Source organism: Larimichthys crocea, chromosome VIII, assembly GCF_000972845.2.
Source record: "Larimichthys crocea isolate SSNF chromosome VIII, L_crocea_2.0, whole genome shotgun sequence".
Classification (NCBI taxonomy): domain Eukaryota; kingdom Metazoa; phylum Chordata; class Actinopteri; family Sciaenidae; genus Larimichthys; species Larimichthys crocea.
In genome coordinates this window covers 8181537-8201796 of record NC_040018.1, presented here as the reverse complement: position 1 = coordinate 8201796, position 20260 = coordinate 8181537, and the positions used below count along the sequence as shown (strand labels likewise).

The 20260-nt window shown below is 42.5% G+C and overlaps 1 protein-coding gene and 1 long non-coding RNA gene across 6 annotated transcripts in view; one reads left to right on the top strand and one right to left on the bottom strand.

Annotated features, from left to right (window-relative positions):
• The window catches only part of LOC109142666 (uncharacterized), a 41126-nt gene extending 22796 nt beyond the window's left edge, over nucleotides 1-18330 (top strand). Inside the window, exons 2-5 of the long non-coding RNA XR_002043034.2 lie at nucleotides 5330-5412; nucleotides 7181-7251; nucleotides 7628-7817; nucleotides 13649-18330. This is a non-coding gene — a long non-coding RNA (uncharacterized LOC109142666). The remainder of the gene's footprint in view (nucleotides 1-5329; nucleotides 5413-7180; nucleotides 7252-7627; nucleotides 7818-13648) is intronic.
• The window catches only part of znf536 (zinc finger protein 536), a 218659-nt gene that overhangs the window by 67424 nt on the left and 130975 nt on the right, over nucleotides 1-20260 (bottom strand). For all 5 annotated transcript variants that reach the window (XM_027281278.1, XM_027281277.1, XM_027281280.1 and 2 more), the window contains one exon: nucleotides 7612-7770. In XM_027281278.1, coding sequence (XP_027137079.1) covers nucleotides 7612-7770 — 159 coding nt within the window. The remainder of the gene's footprint in view (nucleotides 1-7611; nucleotides 7771-20260) is intronic.

Genomic DNA, 20260 nt, shown 5'->3' with positions numbered 1-20260 from the left:
GCACAGAATGAAATACACAATCAATAAATATATATACGCTATAAATAAATAAACACAAAGTGTTAATGAACAGGATCCTGCATTCAACAAACAATCCCCTGTCTCTGCTCTCCCACAGACACCAGCTCTGCTCCACTTGATGTGTGTATGTGTTATTGCATGTGTGTGTGTTATGTGTGTGTGTGTGTATTGGGACGAGGGTGGGGGTGTGGAGTAGGCATCTGAATATGGGTCGATCCAGCTCGATCCAGCCCCGCCAAGTGAGCCATCACTCACATCAACACCATAAAAAACATTTCACCATATGGTGCTTTCAGTCCACTACAAGAGATAATATTTTCAACTGACAACAAAACTGTCTCGATGCTATCTGTGTTTGCACGGGTAAGGGCTGGGGCTGAGGGTGCGGCTAGGTCTGTGTTTGTGTGTGTTTTCTGTGCATCTGTGCACGGATGTGTGAGTTTGCCTGCACTGGGGGTCATCGTGCCGCCTTTTTTTTTTCTTTCTTTCCCCTGGCCTTGTCAGTCCTGTGCTTTGGCGATGAGAGTGCAATTTCTCGGACATTCCCTATTTGCAGTTTATCTTGAGAAACATAAATCAGCCGCGGCGTAAGATCTCTGCAACGACTGCCACACTGCGGTGCACTGGGAAGAAAATATGGATGATACACTACGATGCAAAAATAAGTCAATGAGTATTAAAAAAAAAAAAGAAGAAGAAGAAAAGAAATGTGCAGGCAACATATGTGAACCACATGCTTGTTGCAGTGAAGCTCTATGATAAAGAACAATATGATTCACTACAGGACACGCAGATCAAAGAGATTTATATTGTGGTAAAAGAAGGGTGAATCTGTCGTGTAACATTTACATATATTTATTTATGCTGCACATCCATATTCATGAATATTCTTGATAATGGTATAACACCAGCATTATACTGAATTATTCCAGAAGTGGATCTTCCATTGAAATGATACTTATGTTGAAATAGAACACATCCTGCTAGCAATTATAATAGGCTTGGAGTCTGAGCCAGATTTGGATTCATTAAACAATGAACAGAGAGGGAAAAAATGCTAAGCTTGATTTTTTTTCTTTTCTTTTTTTTAATATATACATATAAAAAGTTCCCAGAGTAGAATTTTCTGTTAAAGGGATAACAGTGACTGTGTGAAAAGAGAGAAAAGGGGGAGGGTGGTGGAGGGAGGTTGATGGAAAAAGAAATAAAAAGGGATGGTTGACGTGTTTTGTGTGTATGCACATTTCTATATATACAGTATGTGGCCATAAAATGTTTAGATTATACACATGGAAACCATTTTATAAAAGGAAAAAAGGCATTGTTACGCAAGGCTGGTTTGAATGATTTAAGTCGGGCTGTGTAGTAAATCATGGATATAATTAGCAAATGGCATACTGCTCAAGTAATTTATCATTATTTAGAGGGCACCATTCCAGAAAAAGACTCTGCGATCTGCAGACCTACTGCAGAGTTCTCAAATACAGGGCCACAAACACCAACTCAATACAATATTGATACAGGGGAGAAACGGATAGGAGGGTATACAAAAGAAAATTGAAGATGGAGATGTTGAAGAGAGGAGAGAGAAAGAATAAGAGAGACAAAAAGGGGGGGGGGGGAGAAGAGGGAGCGTGCAGAGAGACAGATAGCCCTGACTATAGAAAGAAAGACAGTGATTTGATATCTTTTCTCTTACGCTAGAGTGGCTATGAGGCATAGAGTATATTTAAAATAAACCATACGAGATGAGCTTTTAACCCAATAAGTGCTTCTCCTGTGAGCTGCTGAACAGAGGCTCAGTGCTGATTTAATAAGGAAACGTCCCTGATGCAAATGATCATTCTCAATTCCTCTAACTGGACAAAATGATATTCTAGGAGCCAAATTAGACAGAAATTAGACTGATCTGATCTTTTTTTTTCCTCCTCTGTCTTTTCTTCCCTTATAAGAGGTTGTTAATGTTCATGAGGGGGGGAGAAATAAAGAGTAATGTACCATCTACATATCTAAAATGGGAATGAAAAGCGCAGAATATTGTATGTTTGACAGGCCCTTTGATGTTTACAGAGTAAGGCAAACTGAAAATAAATACAAGCCCTCTCAGGGAAGTTATCACTTTATTCCAGTTTTGCATTAAAATTAAGCATTTAAATATATCTGGAGCGAGTGAGACAGACGACAAGTACATTTCTGCAGCTACTTGTTTATGTACGTGTATGTGTGCACCATTTGGAATGTGTGTGAACACATGTTTATGCATGCTCGTAGGCCTGAGCCAGTGTGTATGCGTGTGTGTGTGTGTGTGTGTATGTGTGTTTGTGTCTTAGAGGGCCATTTGGACTGGCTAAGACATCTGCTCCATCATACGTCAGGGGCCTGGTGTGACATCTGGGGAATATACTGTATCCTGCCTTGCAACATTACACACAATTTACTGCTAAAGGTCATTATGTACCCGTTAATCCACTTTTAATTGATATCAGCGCAAACAGCACAACCTCCCAGCCACATGACAGATCACTGCCGCCACAAAACCAGAAAATTGCTATTTGGGAGTTAAAAATAGAACGGTAAACTTTTTTGCTGTTGTCCATCCTGGCTTTGTTGAACTACTTTGGACATTTTGTTCTCGGCAAAGTGAGTGATAGAAGGATAAAAAAAAAAAAAAAAGCACCGCTGCAGCTTTCTTAGCTTTGACGTGAAAAAAAAAAAAGAAAAAAGCTAGAGCTCATAAACATCTAAGTGACACCTTTGTGCCTATAAATCATCCTTCTCCTGATTGCTGTGCTGGGATCTGCTCCTCCGCAGTATGTTTGCACTTCATGTTGCATGTACTGATTTCATCTGGCTTTGTGTGAATTGTGACAGTACCATAGAAACAAGTAAAGATAAATACCCCGAACCTGTACAGAGGGGCAATTAAAATGGCTTAATAGATATGACATACTTGAAGATGAATTTCCATTTGGCCGGAAGGATGGAAAAAAAACAGCAGTTGGATGTTTGAGAGACTGAATAATGGATAGAATCTGTTTTACATCTGTTTTAAGTATATCTCCTTAAGTTAGTGGTTAGTGGTGAATGGAGAACACCTCTGTCAGGGTTAACAGTTCATCTGCCTCAGAGGGGAAAGTTTATGAACTCTGGAACTTTGTAAAAATGTGCCGACTAAATGGCAAATATGAGACATACCAGGATGACGCTGGTATTTTACAATATTCTCCTTATTGTGAATAAATCCCGCCAATAGCTTCCCTACTTCCCTACACTGACAAAGATGTAAGTCTTTAAAAACAGCTCACACACACACACACACGGAGTGGGCATTGTAGTATTTGGCAAATGAGTAAATAGTGCATTTGTTTTTTCGCTGTGAATTAATACACATATGGTGCTCTAGTGAGTATTTCCAGCACCAGGATGGTGTATGCGGGATTAACTCAAAATATATTACGTTCAATGTAATGAATTAACATGTCGCCCAGTGCAACAGTGTGTCTCATTGATGTGTTTTTAATAGTGTTTGGGCAACAATGGAGCTCTATGCATAGAAGATATATCAGGCTTTAATACTTGGTAGTAGGATCAATTCATTCTTGCATTTGGTCTTTTCATGGGATTTGTTGACAATGAAAAAAAATATATATATATATATAGATATATATAGATATAGATAGATAGATGATTAGATAGATAGATAGATAGATAGATAGATAGATAGATAGATAGATAGATAGATAGATAGATAGATAGATAGATAGATAGATATAGATATAAATAATATTGCCAGCCTTATCCTTTAAGTAAGAGGTTAGTGGCGAGTTGCTGCTAATGCTGTCAGGATTAACAGTTCAACTGACACAGAGGAGGGGGGGGGGGGGTCATAAATGCATGAACTTTGTATATCAGAGCACACAAAATGGCAAATATATTACATTTAGCTGTGTCGTTGCTCTGAAGATACTGTATGATGGAGATAAGGGATGAAGGAAAAGAACTCTGAGCACTGAGAGAAAATGTAACAGGAGGGAGACGCTCGAGAAAAAGGAGGAAGGAGGCGGCAAAAGGGGGTGAGAGGAATGGAGGGGGGGGATCACAGGTCTCTCTTGATTCATCCTGATTACAAGGTTAGGTTAAGGTTAAGTGACATGGGCAAGTCCTGCCTCTCCTCCTTCTCTCTTTGTCTCCCCTCCCTCCTCTCTCTCCTCTCATTTAAAGGTGAGCAGGGACTCTTATTGGTTATGCGGCCCTGCCTGAAGTTATGTGTGGCTATTGTCAAGAGCGAGGACCTTTTTTATTTTTTACACACAGCTGCTTACTGCTAAATAGTGCCTTGTCCAGAAGGGGACAATCTGGGCCTCTAATTGCTGTCACTGAAGCCTAGATTCATTATGTGACTTTCCCATTAAAATGTGAGCATTAATTTGTATAATGAAATATCACCCTCTGCAGTGTGTTCATTAGCTGTGGCCCCACACTGTAGCGCCACAGCCGCACAATGTTAGCTACCTAGAAAACTGTGGTTAATTTTGCTAATGGATATTTTCCCACTCACTGTTCAAGAGGAAATTAATACTGTAACATTAGCTCTTTAACTTTTGGAGAAATTTAAATTCACTTCATTCCTTTCAAGCTGGCGTTAGCCGCTCATTAATCTCCTGCGTCGCGTTGCACAATGCTGCCTCCACCGAAACTCCATTGTGTCACTCACATTGCATTAGGATGAAGCTGAGGGGTGGAGGGGGCGTAGGAGGGGGGGCGGCGGGAGGGAGGTTTGGCTGTCATCTGTGAATTTCTGTGCATTGTCACCAGAGCACAGCGAGGGATCTTTAGCCACTGTAAAAGTCATCTCGTGGATGTAATCAGGATGTCACAGTGGAGCTCGTATGATTAGGTTATAGGAATGATTTAAAGGCCACATGTTGGGGATGCATCAAGCTGTTTTTCTCTCCACGTGCAGGAGACTATGCTAAAGCTGTGCTTAGATGGGCCCACATCCAGAGATACATTCCATTCCAAAAGACAAACATCCTCACTAACCTTTTTCACTTTTGTTCCTGCACATACAACGACTCAAGGTTAAGCTTTCTATTAGACTGTGTTTTGGAGATATGAACGTGTAAATGTTAAATATACTGTGCTGTGATGAAATTAGACGGGCTTACTTGTCTGTGTGTGTTTTGCCAAATGATCTAACGCCAAGCCTGGGTTGAGGTCTCTGCTTCCTCCATGATAAAATATGGCCCTCATGGGTATCCTTACTGTACTACTCAAAGCAGACATAACTCAAGCCTCTCACCACCAGATAACAGATGCACCCCCCCCGAAAACCACCACCATCCTTGGCTGTGACCTGGATGCACTATTTAACAAAGGGATTCTAATTATGTGAGTATACACCAGACACGTTGGCATGTACAAGTACAAGCTTCTCCTCTAATTCCTTTCAAGAACTGAGGCGTCTTATTAAGGGAAGCAAAAAGGGGTCACGGTACTGGTGGTCTCTTCATCTGTGTATATACTGAAATAAAACGGACTGGATGGTTGGACTCTTTTCAGGAACATCTTGAGGGTTACAAATCCTTGATAGACAGAAGGGGAAATGACTCTGTGACATGATTTATTATCCATATTTATGTTTATATGATTGTGTTGGGTCCAGTGACATAAGTCTCACGATGACATACTGCAGGACAAAACCAGAAACCCTACAGGGACCTCGTGTTCTTTCAACAATTATCAAAGCCTTTACATGTACATGAATTTTACTGCACTCCTATCCTGGTGATCAAAGTAACCTGTAGGTGAGGACCTTAATGCTTTGCTCAAGCATGCTTTGACTGGACAAAGGGTTGGTTAACTGTTTCCTCCCTGTAAATTTTCAGTTTTTGCAACTCTGACCATGTGAATACCCTGCGCTTGATCAATAGTAATTTCTCACTGATTATCTAAAATTTGAATTAATCATCAGTCGTTAAATTTCTCTGGCTGCACATACATATTTCAGTGGGATATATTTGAGTTTTGGACGAATGCTCATCAGGTGTCATTGTATAAACAGCCCAGTATCCTGACAAATTACGTCCATATCGGGCGATTCTGTACTTCGAGACTGCAGGGAACAGAGTACCCTTCATGTAGTGAGGTGGGAGAGGGTGGTGCATCAGTATGTTGCCTAACCCTCAACCAGATTTATTTTCTGTATCTGCGATCTTTTCTAAAATGAACCGTACTGTGTTAGATATAACAGAAATCAAGAATTTTGGCGCTTTTATTATCTGGGCTTTTTGCAGAATTAATAATAAATAAATATAATTTGCCCTAACGGTATTTATAACTTTTCCTCAGCACCGCGATTGGAAAGTTTCCAAATATCCCAATTCCCTCTTTGCAGTTTGGAAACATCATCTCCCCGTGAGACGAACTGAGCGGCAGAAAATCACCTTACAAACTTACACTTTACACACCAGGCCCACCAGCTAGAACCAGGCGTCCTTGTTGTAAGGTGACCTCTGCGTGGTCTAATTGTGACTTTAACCTGGATAGTCAGTGGGGCGTTTGTACCTTGCAGAGGGTTAGAACCCTGGCTACTGTCCACAGTCCACATCATTACTCTGACTGCAGCCTTAACCTCGCAGTAACAACCAGCGGACAGATTGTCACAGAACTGCCTGAGCCCTGGTTGGTGAGATGTATGGGCAGAGCTCAGAGGGTTAGGATGCTTGACTGAAAAATAAAGCTAAATCTATTAGACACATGCTCTCACGCATATCCCTAAACTGTGGACAGGCCGGCTTTGTTTTGGCTTGAAAGTTATTGAGAGTTAGCGAGTGTGAAATTGCCCTCTGAGTGATGTCATCGGAGGACACTGAACCCTTGTTGTGTTAATTAGAGCTCAATGAAATGATGAGTATGAAAAAAAAAAGAGAATAATAACGGCCTAAAGCCTCAGTGAGGGACACTGCTCGGAAACGCATATTCCCAGTTTTATTTGTCTCTCTGTCAGTTTGAAGGAAACACATTAAAATCAGACATCTGATGAGGCCGCACAGAAAATATGTGAACACTAAACAGGATAATGATTTAGGTGAGAATTACAGTATGTGTTACTGATGAACTGGGATCACTGGGTTCTTATGGTACTGCTTATTTTCAGGACACTGTGATACTGTGATTTGGGAACTGTGACCATCTGTGCACTTAATTTGGACGGAGGTAGTTTGTACTGTAAGTGGATCTGTCTTTCTTTCTTTCTTTCTTTCTTTGTAATGTATCTCAGCATATTACTTTGTAGTCTGGCATTTAAAAAAAATCCATGTTAAGGGCATCCCAGAGACAAAAAATGCAGTATCAATTACAAAACTAATATGCAATCAATTAATTTGCATCACATCCATCATGTCAGAGGCAGATAGACTCCAATATCTGATTAGGCCAATATTCATAAACCAATATGTCAGGCTAACCCCAGAAGGAATGTCAGTACAAGTAGAGGGGTAAATTTTGCATGAAGTACAATAAATGTTTAATTGCTGCAGAAATCCAGTCTATGCGTTGCAGAAGTGACATCCGTGGACGTTTACTGACCTGTGTGTATCCGCAGGTGGACTTTGAGATGATGGGAGGTGCGGAAAGACTTGCCACAGTAGGGGCAATCCTTGGAGGACGAGCCCACGCTCCGCTCGCGATGCTGGGACAGAGAAGGCTGAATGGTCCCCGCCGCCTTCCCCAAGTCCTCCCCAACATCTGGAGCACACACAGAGACAGCACAAGGAGGGAGAGACAAATGGAAGGTGTGTTGAGTGCCACTTCAAACCAGCCCCTCCACACATCACAACACAACACGTTTTTTCTTTTTTTTTTATTCTTTCCTTTCTTTCTTTCTCCTCTGTCTGTCTCTCATTGTCCCTCGTTTTTTTCCCCTCGCTCAAATGTGCGAACGCCACACAAAGTCAAACGCATCAAACAGGTTCACGGGCCGCGCTATTTTCCTCCCTGACAGAACGCTGACAGTTCATAAGCTTTTCAGTTTCTTTAGAAACACCATAGTCCTGAGATACAACCCTCCCCCCCTCCTCCTCCACCCCTCTCAAATCAAACACACACACACACACACACACACACACACTCTCAACACCACCACCTGCACCACCACCGCCTCTCCTTTCTCTTCCTGTTTTTCTTTTTTTATCCTTTCTATCATCATCATTCCTATTAAGCATATGCTGGATTGCAGTGAAAATTAACAATGCAAAATAAGACAGAGAGAAAGAAGAAGAAAAAAAAAAGTGGTGGGGGAGAGAGAAAGAGAGAGAGAGAAAGAGAGAGAGAGAGATTTGGCTATGTCAGCATCGCTGGATCTCCTCACATCTCTTCCTGCGACCTGATTTTGACAGGTAGCTGTCAGAGATATGATAGGGTGATAACGGTTTTGACCCCGCCCTCTGCCGCTTCCTCCGCACGCCAAAAAAACGATGATGCACAGTTTAGTGCAACAGCAGTCTGTTATCAACACAATCACCTCCTGAATATGAATCTAAAATGACTGACGACAACCTGGGAATGTGTTGACAGCAGCATAATCTGAGGTGAGGGTGTCATCATCAGATTGTACACACTGGCCTTGTTGTACGGATGGTTAAGAGCCTGTGATGTGCTGACAGTCATGGGTGCAGAATTTAAAGGGCCTGAGCGACACAGTTAAGTTCAAAACAGAGGGAAGGGGAAAAAAAAGAAGAATACTTGAAAGAAACAAAAAAAGACAACAGATGCTTGATATGTCTTGTGTCTTGTAGCTGTTAAATTAAAAATATCTGTACCAGTTCTAATGGCATTTGATGGACGTTGCTGTGCAGGAGGTTCAACATCAACGCGCATGACGCAGAACACAGAAAAAAAAAAAAAAAGTTTTCTTGTTTTTTTTTGCACGGGCTGCCATATCTACATGGATGTTTATTCATCTGAGGGCACTGGTAGGCAAAGCGTGAGAAATGATGAACTTTGTGGTCATGAGCGATCTGTGACACTGATCTCGTCTTTGCAGAGGTGAAAAAAAAAAACATACGGTGTGGTAGACTGTATTTTATCATAGACACACACAAATATATACAGCCTCCGTGGTAAAAGATTATTTAGCACGTCAGTACGCACGTGACCTCAGGAAGCACAAATACAGTTCAAAATGTTATTTATTTTCTAATCTGGCACATGATTTGGTATGTGTGTCGGGAGGAGGGGAGGAAGCCGGAAAGAAAGAATCAAAATCGAGCAACCCACTTAGGCAACCACGCTGCACAATAAGGAACATTTTTTAACAGTAGCCTAATCTTTTCTTTTCTGTCGCCGTCCCCCCCAACACACACCCCAACCCATTCCACCCCTCCTCTGTCGGGGAGTCAAATAAGGTTTACAGAATGGAAAGACCCAAGTCAGCAAGTCCTCTTCCACACTGACACTAAACACACAACTCCATTCAGCGACGCCGCTATCAGGCTGAAGGCTATTTATCACAACTGAAACTGAAAGGCAACCTAAATGTAAGTCTGTGACAATACACAGATACTAAATACCAGCTGCCTCTACTTTGGCTCGGCAACTGTGTGGTTTAATTCAGCGAGAATCTGGAGGAAGAAAAAAAAAAAGAAAAAGAAGAAGAAGCCGCGAGACAGTTAGGTTTTAAAAGCAGATGTTTAACTGTGGATGGCGGTTTTAAACTATCTCGCTTTTTCGCATCGTTTTTTTTTTTTAAACAATGTCTGACGATACGCAGAGAAAGCCAGGGAAGTGGAAAAAGATGACTGAGGGAGAAAGTGAAAAACAATCCTGTGCGGTGGGGCATTTAACAAGGTTGACCATTATTCCCACCAGTGCAGTGATAGGGACCGGGGACTGGCACGGCAAAAATAAATTCAATAATGATATTTGTTAAGTTGTTGAAATGGAACATTTAAAACAGCACTGTTTCATTATATCTACATAAATCCACTTAAAAAATGCAACATTTTTAAAGGAAATTCTGCATTTTCTGACAAATCTTGAGGCCTGCATTATAAAACACATCATATAGCATGATGCAAATAATCCTAAACATAAATTGTGTGCAAAATATCAAAATGCATAATTTCACTTCTCAGCTGCAGCCCCCCTGACCCTGTTCTTTTGCATTTTCATTTGAATGCATTTAAAAGACAGCCTGTGGACAGAAAATAAATAAATAAAAGTGAGAGTACAATTCCCCCAGTGCCCGGTCCAGGACTGCACCATACTGTAGCCATAGTCGCCTGCTCATAAACATATTTCAAGCGGTCTACTGTACAGATCCCTTTTTGGCAAAGATTCCCCAGATCGTGTAACAGACAGTGGCCCACCTGCCCACCCCAGATGGGGCTAAAATTAAAAAATCCAAAACACAGATTAGAAGCAGGACAAACAGCAGACCACACTTCCAAACAGGCACACACACACACACACACACACACACACACACACACACGCACACACACACACACACACACATTCACAAGCTCTGCATGTCTGTCTCTCTCTGTCACACACACACACACACACACACACGTCCTTGTGTGTCAGGGTTAATAGTGCTCCTGTAAGAGGAAGACACACTACTGAGAGGATGAGAGTGTGCTCTCCTGGCATATAACAGCCCTTCAATAATAAATGGGCTTCACACATTCCCACACACACACACACACACACACACACACTACAAAGGTAAAACAGAACTTTGAGTATACTTCCCTGCTTTTTTTGTGAGTGTGTATGTGTGTGTGTGTGTGTGTGTGTGCATGTGGTGTATGTACACGTATGTCTATCGGTACCCACACGTCTGAGAGCGCACGTCACTAGCCGGGTGTCCGGCGCGCTTGTCTTTAATCAGTTGACTGATCCGCAGCTTTTAATGCGGCTGTTCCAATTACTGTAAAAGTCATCCTGCTCCATATAACCACAAATATTGACACTTTATTGCACAACACATTTATGACATTTTGAAGGTCACCCCGTATATTAGGCATCATCGTTCACAGCTGGGTGTGTGATGTGGAGAAAGACTCTCGATCGCTTGTTGACACCCAGCCGTAACTATCCTGCGAGTATTGATTTTCATTCCACATCTTTCATCCTTTGCTTTTTTTTTTATGCAAAGAAGATTCACTGTGGGAGACACGCACCATTAAAGTGATTGTCACAGGTGAGCCTTTGACTTTTTATGTAAAAGCCTGTAAAGGCCAGCTACTATTACAGTTTCACTTTGCTCACACTATTATACAATTAGGAGGAGCTGACGTTTTTGTACATGTATCCACAACCTTTAAATCTGCTACAATTCTGCTTTCGAAAATAGAAAAACTGGCATTGAGGCCGTCATTTAAAAGATTCTAATAAAAATTGTACAAGGCTGGCAGGTTTGCCAGTAAAGCTGTGGGTGTATCATTGCCTTAAACTAAGAAATGTTTCATAAAATCATATTATTTAGGTACGCAGACATCACTACATGTTTTCCAGTTGTCGTTATTTTTCTGCAAATGTGGCAGAGGATGATGCTTCCTTACATAACAGGGTTAATAAAAAAACGGTTGCTACAATCATTAGATATTTAATATTTAATGAAAGATCCTTATTTACAAACCAATGTGTCTCTCTCGTCAAATTGGTGTCACAGGCTGACGCTGATGAGCTTATTTCAGCCAAACCTCATTTTCTGGCATTGATCCCCACAAAAGATCATAATTCATATCAAGGATAAAATCGCTAAAGAATACCTTTTAATTAAACTTTCAAACCACTGCTACTTCTTGTGTCATCGAACTCAAACATCCAAACAGTTTGAGTTGATCGTCGATTAAACCCCTCGCTCACCTCTAAAACAAAAAAACATGACAAACGCAGAACTGTGACTGCGCTAGTACAAGAATATCACAGAGGGGGGGAAAAAAGAGAAATACATGTATAATTCAGCTATATCTGATCTGAGACCAGCTCCTCTCCCCTCTGCCTTTACTGGTGTCACGGCGCCGTAATGGAACATGCCAGAACAAAGGCTCTGAGATCAGATTGGAGCAGAGTTGAGCAGGCCATCTGGGAGGCAGGCTGAGTATCAGTCACTCTGCCTGCTGTCTGCTGCACTCACACTCCCCTCTGAGAAACTGTGTGCGAAAGTGCAACTGTGTGTGTGTGTGTGTGTGTGTGTGTGTGTGTGTGTAAGTGTGTGTGTGTGTGTGTGTGTGTGTGAGACACCTCACTCCCTTCCGACCGCACGTCACCAGGATCTTGCAACGGATCGACCGATGCATCGCCACCGAGGGGATACGCCACCGGGGCAGCCTCCATGACTGACTGACAAATATATAAATTGATAAGGATCTTTGTGTGTGTGTGTGTGTGTGTGTGTGTGTGTGTGTGTGTGTTCATGTGGGTACCCCTGGGATAGGGCACGTTGCCTACTCCTTTACAACAACCACACCCAGTTTGGAGGACAAAAAAAAAAAGAAAACAAAAAGAAATCATCAACAACAGCAAAAATAAACAGCAAACCAGTGATTGTGTGTGCATGTATGATGCCGGGGGGGTGAGGCTTGCCTTGCTGCTGGGGAGGGAGGTGAGGCGGCGGGGGGGGGGGGGGCTGCTTTGCCAGTTCCTTAATGGTGCTCTTTCAATCACACTTTGCACTCTAAACGTTCTGTGGTTTTGATTAGTATGATATCACTTTCAGGAAATAAAAAACTAGGGGGGAAAAAAGCACATCAGTCATAAAAACACAAGATGTTTTGCTTCTTGCTCGGCCATTATTCTAATGCGTCACGTGACTCTCCCGTCGAAGCCCGCCGGCCTCTCCCCGTAGCCAAATAACTGGGGGGGTAGGAGGGAGGGAGGGGAGGGAGGGTTGTGTGTGTGGTGGTGGTGGTGGTGGGTGGTGGGTGGTGGGGGGGGGGGGGGGGGGGGGGGGGGGGGGGGGGGGGGGGGGGGGGGGTGATTGACGGAAACAGTTTGAAAAGGGGAAAGATATTAAGAGAGATTGGGTGAGAGGGAGGGAGGGAGGGGAAAGAGAGAAAGAGTAAAATGTGATGACATCATTTGAAAGGCATTAGGCTTTTAAAAATGCGCCCGGGGGGACTTGATTTCCTTACACCAGAGCAACACAACACCATCCGGCCTGATGCTCGCTTGCTCTCCCTCTCTCTCTCTCTCTCTCTCTCTCTCTCTCTCTCGTACACACACACACACACACACACACCTCCCAACACAGCCCCCCCCCTTCCCCTCTTCGTTCTTTTTTTGATTTGGACCACTGCCATCTTTGTGAGCGTCTGGTTCATGCGAGTTAATCAATTTGAGGTTTAGTTACACTGCTGATGCTAGCATTCCAGCCACTGCTAAAACGTAATCTGAACTCGCAGAATTTATTAACCAAACACCAATTATCATTAAACACCACTGCATTATCCCCCTCCTTTTACTACCTGACAAGGACTACTTAATGAAATTTTAGATTAAAGTTATTTGGTCCATGATTTATGGGCATTGAGAAAGTCCTAATGCAAGGCTCTTTTAGTGTGCAGATGCTTTTTTATTTTTTTTTTATTTTCTGTTTTTTTTTTTCTTTTCTCAGGGAGCACACCAGGGATCTGAGAAGTCTCTGAGGTATTATAGCAACCAGGTCTAGACCAAGAAGAACAAGCAGAAGAGAGGAAGAGGAGGAGGAGGAGCAGGGGGGGAACTAGAAAAGAGCAACTGTGCTCCAAATTTTACAGCATCCTCACCTCATACGTGCTGTTTTACTATTGACCCCATCGAGTGACAGACATGAGACCAGAGATGAAATAAATCGCGAGAACAACAACAACAAAAAAAAAAAAAAATCAAGAAAAACATAAAAATAAAGGAAAAGCAAGTTGTTGTTTACCCGCGCAATGCTTGTGAGATGAAAACAGCAGCAGAATGTGTTACATATAAGGCGGTGGGGTAAACAGGGGCACCAGATGTTCTTTGATGTTAATAATGGCATTTATTATTAATATTAATTAGATCGCATTCAGCAATACATTTGGGCCATTTCCAAGTCAATTAAGCAAAATGGCATTCGGGAGATGTTGAAACGACATTTTAAGGCAGGTGCTCGGCAGTCCCCTATTAAAACATTTTTGCAGCTCCTGAAAAACAACCCATTTTCAGGCAGATTTTATTTATTCTTCTTTGTTTACTCTTCCTCGGTATTTCTCTGTCCTGTTGTGAACGTGAACAGTCGCGACCGTATCTCCAAAAAAACATATTGAGGATTGCTTCTAGATTTAGCGCAGCATTATCTAATTAAAAAATATACAGTACACTGTGATTCAGATAATGCACATGTGTCGTTCCCGGGCAAATGTGTCAACCCAGACTTAGGGGTTGTTGGTTTAATCCAGATATGAAATCATGATTATGACCATCATGATGACAATTAAAAAAAATTAAAAAATAAATACTTTGAGGATTACCAACCACTGTCCGTATTACCGCCAAACGTGAGGTGAGTGTTCTCGGGATGGACCCAAACAGATTCACATTCAGCGCCAAAGAGCCCAATCCACATGGTGGAGTGTGCCAACACACCGTTCTACCAGGACACAAGGTTCCTAGTGCCGTCGCTACCAGCAGATACCAGTTCTACCAAATCTAATTAGACAACACAAGCCAGAGGCCTCACACCGGGGGGTGCCTTGTCTATATGATCTAAATAATCCCTGGCTATATGTGTAAGGATAAAAAACACACCCGCTCTAAAGCTCTATTCAGTTTAATCTAGACCTCTGAATAGCGTTCTGCCACACCTCTCGGACCCAGTGTGTGTGTTTATGTGTGTGTGTGTGTGTGTGTGTGTGTGTGCTCGTAGCCCTGCTTTTTGGCAGCAGGCCCTCTTTTTTTTTTTTTTTTTTCAAAGCTGGTGGAGGCAGCAGCCTTACAATGGTACATTAACAATCTGTGCGTTCATTTATCAGTGTGTGTGATTTGGACTCTCCGTTCATGGCGCGCTGCACTTTTCATGGCTGAAAATTAATGAACAAGCCTCCCCTCGCAACAAACATGCACCTGTGCTGCAGAGATGCTAATCACAAACATTTATATTTATTAGTGAACGCCCGCACTAAAACTGGAGTTGTTGGAGGAGGGAGAGAGAGGGAGAAAAAAAATAGAAGAAGAAGAAGAAGAGGATGGGAGCGGAGGAGGAGAAATAGTTCCCTTTTTTCAACCTGGGTAATGAAAGGGTAGCCGTTTCCGTTGTGTAGAATTGCGTTAAAGCTATTTGTTTGAAGCACTTTCTTGAATGAAGGGGGTGTGGGAGTGCAGGATATCTATTCAGGGAGTGTGATCTTCATGCTGTGAAGATTATTTCTCCAAAACTATCGGGTGAAGGGCATCGCTGCGAGAGAAAAAATAAAATACATTTCCAAAAACGCAGCATCACAATTTCATTTCTAAAGGTTCCAAAGTCGACACAGGTGGGAGCGATGGACAGTGTTGACCGATGACTCTTCTGTTTGTCTCTTCTACTTCCCCCCCATTCCTCTTCTTTCCACTTCTCTCACTCTCATCTCCACCCCCCACTTCCCCCCCCAGACTGACAGAAGGTGGCTCTCTCCCTCAGTAAAGGCTATGCCTCTGCCCAGCTAGGGGAAGAGGAATGGTGCCATAAGTTTCTCCCTGGCACCGGCCCACCTTTGTTTTCCCCCCTCCTCAAGTCTGTTTCAGGCTTCAAAGAGCATTGGAAAAAGACATACACACATACACAAACACACACACGCACACACACTCAGACACACACACACACGCACATACAAATGTCTGAGGGAGCACTGATGTCTCACTAACTTTATCATTCTAGCAGGGTGATCATAGCCCCGTTGAGAGGCTGTGGATGATGCTTGAGGGTGTATGAGTGTGTGTGTGTGTGTGTGTGTGTGTGTGTGTGTGTGTGCGTTTATGTGTGTGTTGTCCACCACTGTCTGCATGTATGCATGAGAGCACAAAAGGCAGATGGGGACAGAGGTGGGTGTCTTTTAGGACATGAAGACAAGAGCAATTACTAATGTGTTTGTCTGTGCGTTTGTACACACACACACACACACACACACACACACACACACACTTGCCAACGTGTGTGAGTGTGCCTGTGTGTTTGTGTGTAGTGCTATAATAATCAGGGTGTATATTCATCATGCCCCCTCTCAGTCTGTGTTGGCAGGAAGTGGTGTGGTTACCATTAGTGAAGGATGACTAGGTCGCTGTCTCTTTTACTGGGATACTGCTGGCTTTCTATGGATGGAGAGATGCAAGAAAGGAAAGGATTTCAAATAAGAAAAGTGGCAAGGTGAAGAGAGAGGGGGAAAAAAGAAATGAAGGACGGGGGAAAAGTGGAAAGAAGATGACTTGAGGGGTCTTAGGAAAGGAAGAAAAAGGGATGAAACAAAAGGAAATAGAAGAGAAAGAAGAGTGAGACGAAGAGGGAATAGCATGATAGGACAGGGACATGACAGGAGGACTGGGAAAGAAAGGAAAGATAGAGAGGAGAACAGGTTTTAGACAAATGAGAGAAATGGGAAAGGGTGTAGGATAAGGAAGGAACGAAGGCCAAAATTAAAGGAGAGGACAAGGAAAGAGAAGAAAGTAACCTTGTGAAGTGAGAAGATGAGAACAGAGCAGGTCACAATGTCAAATCTTCTCCGGCTTCTGTCTGTACATGCTGTCACTTAAAGATGACAGCCACCCTGTTGCACTGCCCCTTTAACACTAAATAAAGTAGGACTCCTCCCTAAAGCCACCATTGATTTCCTATTCATTCCCGTGCATGCTAAATCAACAGCAGGCACAATAGGCCAATCATCAAACTCCGTACTCAGTACCGCCACTTCTATCCCACCCTCAATCCACCTGGCACTGGTCGGAGTCTATACTGTACGTGGCATCAATGCTCTGCACACCGCAGCCATTAGTGGCGTTATTCTTCATCAATGAAAATGAATCAATTAAGCCTCATTAAGGGTGCATATTAAGGTGGAGTAATTATCGGGTGGGGAATGTACAATGATCAATAGCTCGGGAGCATAAATGTGCACTTAAAGACATATATTACCACAAGGGGCGATGAGCACTTTTAACAAGGCCACCGTGGAGAGGAGCTAAAGTGGGTAAATCTGCCTCACGTCATGCATGCATACTGTGTGTGTGTGTGTGTGTGTGTGTGTGTGTGTGTGTGTGCGCGTGTGTGTGTGTGTGTGTGTGTGTATGAGAGAGAGACTATCGCTCCCACCATAGCCTGGTCAGGCAGTAAATCCAGAGACCAAGGACGTGTCCCGTTTTCCTCTTCTATGAACTTGTCCAGTGTCTCGGAAAATGAAATAAAAAGATTTATACTGTGGCTGCAAACATCCTGCTGCTGTGTGTGCGTGCGTGTGTGTGTGTGTGTCTGTGTGTGTGTGTGTTTGTGTACGGACACGAGACAATGACCACAAGAGATAGAGCCACACTTTAAGAATAAATGAGAGAAAGGCCCCCGATTTTAGCGAGGGGGAAGGGGAGGGGGAGTTTTTAAATGCTAGAGGCCTTCACCCTCTGGCCAATGCAAACACACACACACACACACACACACACACACACACACACACATTTACATGCACAAAGTAGCACATGCACAGACACACACACACACACACACACAATCCCATGCATAACGCCTATTAAAGAGCACGCTCTGTCCCAGTCGCATAATTTTAATTTGTTATGAAGGTCATTGACAGCAAGTAATAATCACCATTGGGGATCTAACAATTTGCCATTTCAGAACATTGAGGCACTGATGACTCAACTATTAATAGACTGAAGCCCCCCACCCTACCCTCAAACCCCCCCATGCCTCTACACCCCCTGTCCTCTTAAATGACTAAAAACTATTCCAGTATTTTTTTTTTTTTTTTTTACACTCATACCCCACATGCACTGCCTAAAAAAAGCCCATATGTCTTTATCCCATTTATCTTTTTTTCTTTTTTTTTTTTTATCTGTGGAGGGATATATGAAATTTGGAGGCAAATTAATGGGAAGCCTGAAAGAAACCCGCCGAGGGGGTATCTCCTGGAGAGAGAATTACATTGTAAAAAAGTAAAGCAGACAGCTTTTTAATTCTTCCTTTTTCTTCCCGACTTTATGCTTTTACAGCGACGCCTCAGCGCCGAGCAAACGCCACGGCTGCCTGTGCTGAGCGGACGAAATTGTTGAACAATTTTCCTCCCCTTTTTTTTTTTTTTTTTTTTTTTTTTCCAACAAACAAACACGCAGAGAGACACAATGACAAGTTTTATTATAGACCAACTCATTTATTCTCTGCTTTAGCATCACCCGAGCCATTCAGACATATGTGTCTGGCATTTGTCGCCAAACAAATAAGTCAGAGCTTAAGCTATTTTTATCAAGCGCGAGCGCGTTTGTTCTTTTTAAGTGATCGTCAGTGTTTGGGGCGAATAGAATGGGAGTTGGAATCCTTTATCTTTCAGAGGCTCAACAACTCAAGACTAATTACAAATTAATCTGGATCTGGATATCTGCAATGAGAGGGCCCTAATAAGAACTTGTGGTGTGCTAAGAGGAACTATCTGTTATATATTTATTGGGGGGAGCTCAACGCATGGAGAGGGAGAGGCAGGCCGGAGATGGAGCCGGCCAAAACCCAAATAAGAGAGTAACACATAATTGCCTGCTTTCTATATCCAAGCAGCCACATCAAGGCTGAGGATTGTGGATATTAATAATTGATCATTAGCTTGATAGGGCAGAGCGTACTCAAGTTTTTAGTGGTGGAAGTTTGATGGCCGTTTTAGGTCTCTCCTCGGGGTCTCGAGTACTGTTGCTGTACTTGTGGAGAAGGTCAAGTGGGCTCACTGTGAGGAATGGAACACTACTGATCTAAACAAAAAGGAGGTTATATCAATATTATCTGTTGTCTATTTAGCTGCATTGTGTTGTTCAATCTTCCCAAATTTCCTCTTGTATTTTTAAGTTTTTTTTTTTTTTTAAGATCCTGCAGGAACATTTATTAAATATTGCTTGTCATGCTGATGTTGATCCTTTATTTTTTCTTCTCTATATGTGTGTCCGACGAAGAGCGCAATGCTAAACTGGGGAGTCTCTTTTAATGTAATGCACACACACACACACACACACACACACACACACACACACAGTGCTGTTCAATGCTGGCCAAATTCCCACATTAAGCTATTTCTGGCTCATTTAACTTTCAAAAAAATCAATGATAAATGTCAGGTTTCAAAGAATAAGCACTTCTCTGCAGAGTGGCCATTCTGCAGATGTCCAACAGCCACACAAGTTGAACCGCCATACTATTAGAGATAACCTGAACATTTCAGTCACAGAGGTATTTCAAAAAAATGTCAGGTGCTGCTAAAGAGAGAGAGAAAAAAATATATATAAAATACATTTTCCACCATGCTCACTGCTGCCACTGGTGGCTGGAGGCAATATGCAGCATCACTGGTTAAAATTGGCTCATATAGCTTTCTCAGTATACAATGACAGGAATTATATGCCGGTTACCCAAAGTAGCATATTGAGCGTATGAGCAGGAGGTTGTCTACCTCTAAAGGAAGTTTCTCTTTTCTTTTTTGTTCTTTCTCCTTCATAATAGGGAGGCGAAAGCGAAGCAAAGGGTTGCAATCAACAATTATACCATGGCATGCTTAAGAAGATTGGCAAAATGTATTTTATGATGATCTTGCAGGCTTAAAGGTCCAGTGTGCGGGGTTAAGCGACCTCTAGTGGTGAGGCTAATGATTGCAGGAACATGGTGGTTCGACATTCCGTGGAACAAGATGCATTGTGTTCTCACTCTAAGGTAACAAATACTTTCAATGTTTTCAAGTGATTATACATTAATGAAAACATAGTTATACATATTATGTTCCATTTCTGTTACCCGATCGTCCTAAATGTTTCACACCTTTAGATGCTTTTGAGAAACCAGGTTCTGTTTGTATTCCATTGATCAGGCCTAGGAGAACTCAGAGAGAAAAGCACGCTGGACAAGAATGGAAAAACTCGCTACTGTCAATCTGTTCCATGCAACAAGTGTAGCCACTTTTCCTGCTGGCTGTCGAAAGTACAGCTACACCAAAAAGTAGCAAATTCCAACACTCGATCACAAAATAACTCCGAACATCTGACTTGAGAC